Genomic DNA, 11457 nt, shown 5'->3' on the forward strand with positions numbered 1-11457 from the left:
TATAGGCCTTAGTGGTCCCCTAATACTGTATCTGAAGTCTCTTTTATATAGACCTTAGTGGTCCCCTAATACTGTATCTGAAGTCTCTTTCCCGAAATTCAGCCTTGGTGCAGAATTACAGCCACTAGAGCCAGTCCCACAATGAGCTTTCCTTAGTATGTGCCATTTCTGTGCTTGTAGCTATTGAGGAGGAGAGAGGGAGGGGCAAGGTGGAGAGTGGGGGTGTGGCCTTGACCAACTGCCACTTTGCTCATTTGAAAGCCATGATGCCTCTCTCTCATGGGTTGGCCAAATACTCTGGGCGGGCAAAGAGAGAGGGGAGGTAACCTTGCTCCTTATGACCTCATAACAAGCAAGATTCCAGAACGGCCCATCTGAGCTTTAATTTTCTCAAAGGAAGAGCAGGATACCCAGGGCTCGGTTTACACCTATCACCATTTCTAGCCACTGGGGGACCATAGGCAGGCTGGGGGAACGCATATTAATGTTAAAAACCTCATAAAGTGACATTTTCATGCCATGGGACCTTTAAAGCTATAAAACATTGCCATGATATCTTTGTCCTCCTCTCCAAAACTCTCTTACAACATGCCACTTTATCTATGCAGCGTCATGTTTGGTTTAGAGCTTAGTTGAAGACAAACTAGTCTTTATCGGCGATGTTCCACTTCCGGGATTGCTCTGGTGCCGCCGGATGTCCGTTACTTTCCTCTTGGCATTTTCCTCTTGGCATTCTAAACTCCGGTGGATTTCTGAGGACTCTGGTTAACTGCTCCTCAGATCTCTGCAGGGTAAATCCAGACAGCTAGCTAGACTATCTGTCCAATCTGAGTTTTCTGTTGCACGACTAAAACAACTTTTGAACGTACACATGTTCCACCAAAACAAGTTCCTTCCAGAGACTATTTTGCAGCGGCACCGCGGGCTCGGTCCAGCCCCAAGACGATTGTGATTGGTTTAAAGAAATGCCAATAAACCAGAGCACGTTTTTCTCCCATCCCCGAAATGCTGTTGATTGATAGCCAGACCTCCCTCCGCGAGCTGGGGAGGAAGGTCTGGCATTACGATACTAAAGGTGAACTGACCACAGTGCTGTTATTTTTGTTTTGTTTGTGTGCAGTTTGTACGCGAGGCTGAAGCGGCAGAATCAAGATGGCCGACAGCCATCCAGTCAGACCCCAACATTCAGGAATCAAGGCTGTCGGAGACACCAGACGCGCTGCTCTGTGTTCGGACGATGACTGGGTGAGAAACCAGTATCACACACAATCATTTAGTCATAACTCTGTTTTCTCGTAAAGGTAAGGTAATTTCAGGAAATGTGAGGGGAGCTTTTTTAAGCTACGACAGGGTGTTAAGTTGCTCTGCTAACAAATAAAGAATACCAAAAAATGGATGGATTGCTTGGCATTTGCTCGATATATCCATCTGGAGAACATTTGGGAAGGGGCGAAAATACTGGTTAGCTGATTGGATAAACCATCTGTCTATCACCACCTATGTTGGTGATAGACGGGCCAAATCAACCAATCAGATCAAACTCTTGACGAAACCAGTCGGGAGAAGAGCAAAAACATCTTTTCCTCCAAGAAAAGCCTCCAGTGAAGGAATACTTTCTAATTCAGATAAAACTTCCGTGATAGCTACGCTCATCTCATCCGTGGAAGCCGCCACGTTGTTTAGACTGAACGGTTGCTTCTCGTTGCGTCACACCTAAACCCGCCTCAAAACCAACGCTGATTGGTCGGTCGTTTGGGCGAACGGCTCCAAATTTTCTCTGTCTCAAGATGCCAGACTGATCTGCGAGTAGAAAACTGGAGCTCGCCAGATCAGGACGGTCTCACGAGGCTAGTGTTTTCTACCCATGCTCCTAAACACGTTCTTAGATAAAGATGGATTCATAAATCAATTCCCTCTGACTGTGAGAAGCAAATGTCACTTTGCTTCTGCAATCTGGATATTTTAGTTCAAGATAAGTGTCTAAAAAGTGATATGAGATATGCCATAATGCAATGATATACAGTACATATATGCAGTGATATTGAATATCGCGATAACGATATTACTTGCGATAAACAGATCTTAAACTGTACTTTGTTCTGCCTTTCTGCTGCTTTTAGTATTCTGCTAAAATAACAACAAATTGCTTGTTGAAAAATCATTTCCAACATTTTTTTGTTGAACAAATTGATTAAATTGAAAATAAAAGGCAGTTTTTGTACTGTTCTTTCAAATAACACCAACACCACCAGCCTTTCGTGATGTGTTTACTTCGCCAGTTGATATGCGCCATGAGGATTAAAAATGATATATTGGGCATCCCTACTAAAAAGTCCAAAAGACAAAAGAAAAGAAAATTTATTTTCAGTCTTCCTGTTTCTTATGTTATTGCTATAGTGCTTTTCTATAACTGAGATCCGACTTCTAGCACATGCCAGACATTTAGTACAAATCCAGATATTGGTCTCCAACCCATGTGCAAACTCTCAAGCCCCTTTCCTGTTGGACAAAAATGGGAGAAAGGTTTCAATTGGCATTCATTTCGGGACAAATTAAGTTTATTGGCAGTGATGGAAACATAACACCTGGGTGCACACGATCATTCTCGCCCCTTTTTTTGGCACAATGCTACGGCTCTTGTTGCCTCTGAGAGTCTTTGTCATCTCAGCCACAAATTTTGTCCAACTTCACGCAAGCAGCACTCGGACCGGATTAGAACGCAATTTTCGGTTCCTCATTTCGGTTCCACTTAATGCGTCAACTGAAATATTTTCCCTCTGTCACTCCGAAACGGACATAAAATGATCACACTTTCACTTTCTTATTATACATTGAAGTACTTTAAAACGTTAATATGTTGGTGAATTTAAATATTATCCCAGAGGACTCCGGAGGCAGTTGCAGGGTACCGAAGTGCCCGAAGGGCTGCAGCCTCTGCCGTGAAAGAGGCAAAGCAGCGGGTGTGGGAGAAGTTTGGAGAAGACATGGAGAAGGACTTTCGGTCGGCACCAAAGTGCTTCTGGAAAACTGTTCGCCACCTCAGGAGGGGGAAGCGGGGAACCATCCAAGCTGTGTACAGTAAGGATGGGACACTGTTGACCTCAACTGAGGAGGTAATAGGGCGGTGGAAGGAGCATTTTGAGGAACTCCTGAATCCGACTAATACGCCCCTTCTCCGTTAGAGGCAGAGCTGGAGGATGACGGGGGATTGTCGTCGATTTCCCAGGCGGAAGTCACTGATGTAGTCAAACAACTCCACAGTGGCAAAGCCCCGGGGATTGATGAGATCCGTCCAGAAATGCTCAAGGCTCTGGGTGTGGAGGGGCTGTCCTGGTTGACACGTCTCTTCAACATTGCGTGGAAGTCTGGAACAGTGCCAAAGGAGTGGCAGACTGGGGTGGTGGTTCCCCTTTTTAAAAAGGGGGACCAGAGGGTGTGTGCCAATTACAGGGGTATCACACTTCTCAGCCTCCCTGGTAAAGTCTACTCCAAGGTGCTGGAAAGGAGGTTTCGGCCGATAGTCGAACCTCAGGTTGAGGAGGAACAATGCAGATTCCGTCCTGGTCGTGGAACAACGGACCAGCTCTTCACTCTCGCAAGGATCCTGGAGGGGGCCTGGGAGTATGCCCAACCGGTCTACATGTGTTTTGTGGATTTGGAGAAGGCGTATGACCGGGTCCCCCGGGAGATACTGTGGGAGGTGCTGCGGGAGTATGGGGTGAGGGGGTCTCTACTCAGGGCCATCCAATCTCTGTACGACCAAAGTGAGAGCTGTGTCCGGGTTCTCGGCAGTAAGTCGGACTCGTTTCAGGTGAGGGTTGGCCTCCGCCAGGGCTGCACTTTGTCACCAATCCTGTTTGTAATATTTATGGACAGGATATCGAGGCGTAGTCGGGCTGGGGAGGGGTTGCAGTTCGGTGGGCTGGGGATCTCATCGCTGCTTTTTGCAGATGATGTGGTCCTGATGGCATCATCGGCCTGCGACCTTCAGCACTCACTGGATCGGTTCGCAGCCGAGTGTGAAGCAGTTGGGATGAGGATCAGCACCTCTAAATCGGAGGCCATGGTTCTCAGCAGGAAACCGATGGAATGCCTTCTCCAGGTAGGGAATGAGTCCTTACCCCAAGTGAAGGAGTTCAAGTACCTTTGGGTTTTGTTCGTGAGGGGACAATGGAGCGGGAGAGATTGGTCGGAGAATCGGGCGAGCGGGGTGCGGCATTACATTCCATCTATCGCACCGTTATGACGAAAAGAGAGCTGAGCCAGAAGGCAAAGCTCTCGATCTACCGGTCAGTTTTCGTTCCTACCCTCACCTATGGTCATGAAGGCTGGGTCATGACCGAAAGAACGGAGATCCAGGGTACAAGCGGCCGAAATGGGTTTCCTCAGGAGGGTGGCTGGCGTCTCCCTTAGAGATAGGGTGAGAAGCTCAGTCATCCGGGGAGCTCGGAGAGCGCGCTGCTCCTTTGCGCGCGAAAGGAGCCAGTTGAGGTGGTTCGGGCTTCTGGTAAGGATGCCCCCTGGGCGCTCCCCAGAGAGGTGTTCCAGGCACGTCCAGCTGGAAGGAGGCCTCGGGGAAGACCCAGGACTAGGTGCAGGGATTATATCTCCAACCTGGCCTGGGAACGCCTCGGGATCCCCCAGTCGGAGCTGGTTAATGTTGCTCGGGAAAGGGAAGTTTGGGGTCCCCTGCTGGAGCTGCTCCCCCCGCGACCCGACACCGGATAAGCGGACGAAGATGGATGGATGGATGGATGGATGGATGGATGGAATTTAAATAGTTTAAAATTTTAAATAAACTCTATAAAAGAGCCTTTCTTTGATGTCATTTTTCATCGGTTTAGGAATCGGAATCTTTTTAAAAGGACCGGTTCGGCATCGGAATCGTAAAAATCCAAACAATACCCAAACCTATCTGCAACTAACGATTATTTTCAATGTCGATTAATGTGTGGATTATTTTCGGGATGAATGGATGAGTTGTTTGGTCTCTAAAATGTCAACAAATTTTGAAAAATGTGGATCAGTGTTTTCCCAAAAAAGCCCAAGACGACGTCCTTAAATGTCTTGTTTTGTCCACAAATCAAAGATATTCAGTTTATTGTTCCAGAGGAGAGAAGAATCTAGACTGAACACTAAATATTCACATTTAACAAGCTGCAATCAGAGAAGTTTTACTGTTTTTTTTTTCATAAAAAGAAAGACTCAAACCGATTATCAAAGTAGCTGCAGATTATTTCAATAATTGGCAAATAATTGATTAATATTTGCAGCTCTTGAAGGACAATTCCGGCGCAAAATGAACCTAGGGGTTAATAACACATGGGTACAGAGTCGACCGTTCTCTGGGATATGTTTTCATACTAATCGAATGTGACCAGTTTTAGGACAAACTGCTAATTAGCTTATAATGCTAGTCATCAGGGCCACGCGAAAGTAAAAAGAAATATTAATAAAAATATGTATATATTTATATTATAAAGCTATTTCTACACCATTGACAAGGCTCAAAATAGCACCACACGTCCACGGTAGCATAATGAGGGTCCCTACATGTAAACCGAAGCATTGAGAACTTGTAAGTGTACAGACAGTTTATTAAATAGATAGTTTATAAAGACAGTACCGTTCACGTATACAGGCGGGCACCATCTCGGGAAAACATGACTCGGGAGTCATGAGCAGTGGAACGGCGAACACCTTGTAACCAGTAACATAGCTCAACAAGATGGCGCCTGCCTGTATACGTGAACGCTACTGTCTTTATAAACTGTCTTTTTAATACCCATGTGTTATTGACCCCTAGGTTCATTTTGCGCCGGAATTGTCCTTTAAGATATGAAAAAGAAGTAACCACCGTAACATTTTCACTGGCCTCCATGCTGCTTTCTACGGTTTAACTAACCCTGTTTTCCCGAGGTGACACACCAGATATGAAACAGAAAGGTGTACTCGTCTACTGGCAATGGGAGATTAGTCATCTTCAATTTTATTTAGCCGGTTTTCCCACGTTTAAAACCCCTGCGTATACACTCTAACTTTGGTGGAAAAGGGTATCCGATACATTATTAAACTTGTGCTCCCCTCCGAAGGTTTCTAAATGCCCGTCTGGCTGCAGACTGCAGGGATTGATCTCGCAGATGGAGAGCAAGGCGGAGAGGAAACTGAGGAAGGTGTGTACAACGGCGAAGATGTACGAAGACGCGGCGGAGAAGTCCATGGCGACGATGACGCGCGTCTACGGCTACAACCGGCGAGTCATCGCCAACGCGCTCGGTAAGACGGGTCTGTTTTTTGGTGTCCGGGACCAAAATAAAGACGGGTTTGGTTGAAGTAACGCTGGCTGATTAACAACGGCATTCGTCTCCAGTGTCGGAGCGGACGTTCGTGGAACGCGCCCAAGGATTGGCCGGGAACCTCACGTCACTACGGAAACGGTCGTCACGGATGTCCCGGAAACTCGTGGAGCTACACGGCATCGTCCGGAAACAAATGGAGGACTTGTATCGAACAGAGGTGAGCTTTACGAACATTCAACTAGATCAAACCCCTTTGTGTGATATCACATCATTACATCACACATTTTTTGGGACATTTTGCCCATTCAAATGAATGGACAGAATGTTCAAATTTGACAAATTCAGTCATTTTCAACTACTATTTACTCATTCAGGCTACATTTACATCGCTACGTTTTGGTTTAAAAAGGAATATCTTCTGCTACGTTTCCCCCTCTCATTCCCCCTGCTCTTGCGTTTCCCCCCCTCATTCCCCCTGCTCTGGCATTTCCCCCTCTCATTCCTCCCTGCTCTGGTGTCTCCCCCTCTCATTCCCCCTGCTCTTGCGTTTCCGAGCCCCTAAACCGGAGACATTTGGAAACACTTGTGACCCGTTTTGGTTTGGAATCTGCGGGGTTGTGTTGCAGTCTCAACGGCCTTTGGCAACACCGACGCCAAGGTTTCGCCGCCTGATTGGATCTTATCAGTCACGACGTCTCATTCTCTGAGACTAAGCTACTAACGTACCATGGCAACTGCCAGCAGCGGGCAGAGTATACACAATGCATCCTGTTTATGCCCAGTATACCAGAATGTAGATGAGATATTTTGGTTTGGGCGTGTAAGTTTAGACAGAGATTAGTTCTTCGACTGGAGCTAAAAACACCTTTTCACGGAGATCGCTTTTGGCTCAAAACTCTGCTTAAAAAAACAAAACGTAACAATTTAAATGAAGCCTCATACATTCAAACTTTAAAATGTTCCACATCTGTCGTACGTTCTGGGAATTATTCAACTTTCAAATCCCATTGAAACTTTACGAAATATTGAAACTTTTTCGTGGCTTGGTACAAATGCCCTTCTGACATTTTTACATTAGTGTGCATTGATTGATGAAATGTTCAGATTTAGAGTGAGGGACTCGGCTGTATATCCCTTGTTATAATAGTATAAAAGTAACCACATACACTTTAAAGGGGAATAATATAATGAGCGTTGATTTACGACACCAGGTGGATGTTGATATGAAGCTGCGAGCCTGCCATGGGTCCTGCCAGGCGGTGTTACCATTCAGCGTCGATGACCTTGGCTATCAAACACTTCAAATGGACATGGACGAGATGGAACGGGCTCTCAACCAGAGAAGGAAGGCCGCACCGCCTCCGGAACACATCCCACGTATCAAGCTTCAGCCTGTAGATGTGAGCCCGGCACGGTCCGCAGAGTGTAAGAGCATCCCAACGGTCTGGAGAGAACTGTTGACCCAGTTTGAGGACCTCGGAGCGAACCGGGTCGTTCTGGAGGCTCTGGATCCCGCAGAGCTGGACTGAGGCAGGTTTGACACTTCACAATGGAAGTAAAGGATGGGTGTTTTTTTTCCTTTTCAACGGCACTTTGTAACTTGGGATTGAAAGGGGTCTATTCAAATAAACACAATCACTGTTTTGATTTTTGATTTTGTATAACACCATGCTTTCTCTGTGCACACTTACTCTCGGTAAATGTTAAAAGTCACTTTGTCCAGTGTTCTTTAATCGATTGTATCTAAACTATGTTCTTCCAAAAATCTAACTGAGCATTCATTTTATTTTGACTGTCTGTGTATCAAAAAGGTTTACATATCATCACCTTCCTAAAATAATGGCCTAAGTCATTTTTTCAGGTTTTTCAGAAAACACAAACCTAAGCCTAAGTCACATGCTTGACGTAGGCCATTATACTAAAGGAGTAGAATCACACCTGTTGAAATGAGGATGTAGGCAATTGTACCAGATGTGGCCAGCACCATGAGGAGATGATTTAGGCAAAAAATGACTTAAGCCATTATTTTAGGAAGGTGACGCTATTAAAGCTGTAGTGCGTAGCTTCTGGCGCCCCCATGAGGAATTCTTAGTAATAATAACAAAACTGTCGGCGCGTCCACATGATACAAGCTTTTCGCGATCTTGCACACAGTTGCTAGTAGCCAAGGAGGACACGGAGGATTAAAAAAACATGACAGACTCTTCAGAAGAGGTCATTATCTTCGCTCGAGTTTCTGCGTGGGAAAGTCGCCGGACGCCACAATCTTCTGAACATAGTCATACTGAGAAAATCCAGAGAGAGTTGTGTGGAGCCGATAGTCTTAATTAGCTTTGTAGCAACTAATTTGGCTTGAATGTAACGGACGTTTATTAATATCAAAAAGTTACGCACTAACTGTACGTACACACCGCCACCGACTTGAGCTGCAAAGAAGCTCTGGCCGCCCTGTCAAGGACGCTTGTCAAAAAGTACGGGGAAGCTGTTTGACGCTTTGGCCGCTCTGACGTGGCAGCATTCTGTGTGTTCAACACATGATTGAAGACAAAGCACAAGCAGCCGCTGCACGGCCAATACACTGACACTAGAAACCTTTTATAAATTACATATATAAGGACAGAATTTGTATTGTTTGTTGGTCGCAGCGGTGTCTGTTAGCAGTTAGCTCGCTCATTAGCCGCTGAACCGCAGCAGAATGCAGGCAGAGCGAGCAGCCGCCAGCTGTTGATCCGTGCAGGACTTCACCGTGAGCGGACTGTTTAGAGACCATGTGACGGCAGGTAACGTTTACTGGTCCCTATACGCAAACAACGTCATATCATAACTGATAGGGGAACTCAGCAATGGCGATTATGTGCTTTTCCTCCATTTTCACGGAACTAATGTTTTGGTAGGAACAAAAGTTTACATCGTATGTTTCTCTGGGATCAGCCAGCGTAAAGGACGTATATATTCCGATTGGTTGCTGGCGTTTGCCGCTGAACCGCATCATAGCTCATTACCATAAAGTTGACCAAAGTTCAACTTTCGGATTGACGGTCAAAACGCCCAAAACGCGACGCCAACAGATCTGACGGTCCTTGCAGCTGAGAGAAGCCAGCTTCCATTGAAAATGAATGACTTCCGGTATCTTTAGAAGCTCAAGTCGGCGGCGGTGTGTACGTACAGTAAAGCTTTAAAGTGCAAAACTGTAGGCTTAAACTGGCTACTGCAACATGATAAAAAAATAAAAGAGTGGGCTTGTTTTTTTTATTTTTTGGTAAACTCAAGTCACAAAATAACACAAACTAACTGACCAATAGACCAGCAACTCCCGTGTTCTGCGAGGTACAACGTTCAGTTCCCTATCGTGGGAAAACTAGCATTTATGAAATATTAGCCAAACTTAAAGCTGTAGTGCGTAGTTTATGTCGCCCCCATGAGGAATTCTTAGCAATGAAAACACCACTGTTGCATTCACATGGTACAGGCCTTCTGTGATCGCGCACCCCTCCTCCACGCAGTTGCTAGTAGCCAAGGAGGACACGGAGGATTAAAAAGACATGACGGACTCTTCAGAAGAGGTCATTATCTTCACTTGAGTTTCTGCGCTCGAAAGTCACCGGCCGCCACAATCTTCTGAACATAGTCATACTGAGAAATCCAGAGTTGTGTGGAGCTGATGTAGCAGCTCATTTGGCAACGGCTTGAATGTAACAGACGTTCATTTATATCAAAAAGTTACACACTAAAGCTTTAACGGGAAATAAAACATGTAACAATGTATGAATTCAAACAGTTTTTAAGGGCAAACGTGAATCTCTCACTTTCTATCTTCTGTCATAACTGTACTGTAATGTTTTTAGGGAAAATGTTGTATTCCCTCTCACTTTTTACCGCTCGTATTTGTCAACCAAACATTAACTTGAGACAAAAAAATGTACATCTGAAACACCTCAAACTGTCTTTTTTCCCCCTTTTGGATGACTTTAAAGACTGTGAATATACTATTGTCACACTGTTACACATTAACCATGTTTTTTTTCTGGTTCCGCATGTTGGCGAAAGCTCTTATCACCTCTGTTCAATGACTAGACACGTTTAACCCTTGTGTTGTCTTCCCATCAACCATGCAACTTTTAGTTTTTCTGGGTCCGAATTTCAAATGCAAACATTTTTTCTGTGCATTTCTCTGACACTTTTGTGAGTATTTTTTAACGTTCTTTTATCAAGTTTTCTTCAAACGCTATTATATTGAACAAAACACCCAAATTCAATGACATGTAGTGACCTGGTCATTTATTTTACTTGTGAAGAGCGTTGTATGGAACCATCCGCGTTATTTTTTGGTTGATCAATTTGTTTGAAAGCAACCCAAATTTCTGATATAGAAACCTTTTGAAAACGGGTCAAATATGACCTGATGACAACAGGAGGGTTAACTATTAATGTATGGAGAACACACTCCCCTTTCTTCCTTTGTTGTGTTATTTATTTCACTGTCCTCAAAAATAAAGCACAAAAACTATTACTTACAGCACACTTTCCAGTCATTTCTGTATGTATTAAACTCGCTGCATGTTTTTTATTCCAGCCATTTTGATATTTGTAAATTCACACTTTCAAAAATACAGTTTTGCACAATTGTGTTACCTCTGCTCGCTCTAATGCTATTTTGCTTTGTGTTTCTTATCAAATAGTTTAACCAGGTTTGTTAATGAAAATAAAATCTTCACCAATTTGACAACACAACGTCCAGGGACACTAAAAATGTATGCACACGACTGGGACTTTTAATAGCTACGTAATTCAAAAACCATGGTAACGAGCGTGCCCCGCAACTTGCATCTTGTTTCTGTATTTAGTGTTTTTTTCTGAAATGTTGCACAATTGTTGTCAATTTGGTGAAAATGTTATTTTTTTTATTTAAAATGTGTTAAGCTGACGAAAACTTTTAAATTGATAATTTCACTTGTGTTGATCAGCACAACTGTGGTGAGTTCTTACTTTGTCTTGCAACCAAAATATGCATCTTTACATATTTCCATGATATTCAATGGCACATAATATGGTTTTATTTTGACATTCCTAGCCCAGGAAAGATTGAGTTTCCTGTCCATGGGATTTCAGCAGGTATGTATGCATGACTGTGGTGAGAATATTTTCATTTTTTATAATC

The 11457-nt window shown here is 44.3% G+C and overlaps 1 protein-coding gene across 1 annotated transcript; it reads left to right on the forward strand.

Moving 5' to 3' along the window:
- The first annotated feature begins 1110 nt into the window (after positions 1–1110).
- On the forward strand, positions 1111–7951 carry LOC120573643 (fibrinogen alpha chain). Its single transcript, XM_039823528.1, has 4 exons — positions 1111–1245; positions 6093–6276; positions 6371–6516; positions 7511–7951. Exons 1-4 carry the CDS (start codon positions 1153–1155, stop codon positions 7826–7828), a joined length of 741 nt encoding a protein of 246 aa, XP_039679462.1. The 5' UTR covers positions 1111–1152; the 3' UTR covers positions 7829–7951.
- The last annotated feature ends 3506 nt before the right edge of the window (positions 7952–11457 follow it).

Source organism: Perca fluviatilis, chromosome 14 (genome assembly GCF_010015445.1).
Source record: "Perca fluviatilis chromosome 14, GENO_Pfluv_1.0, whole genome shotgun sequence".
In the NCBI taxonomy this organism is placed as follows: Eukaryota; Metazoa; Chordata; class Actinopteri; order Perciformes; family Percidae; genus Perca; species Perca fluviatilis.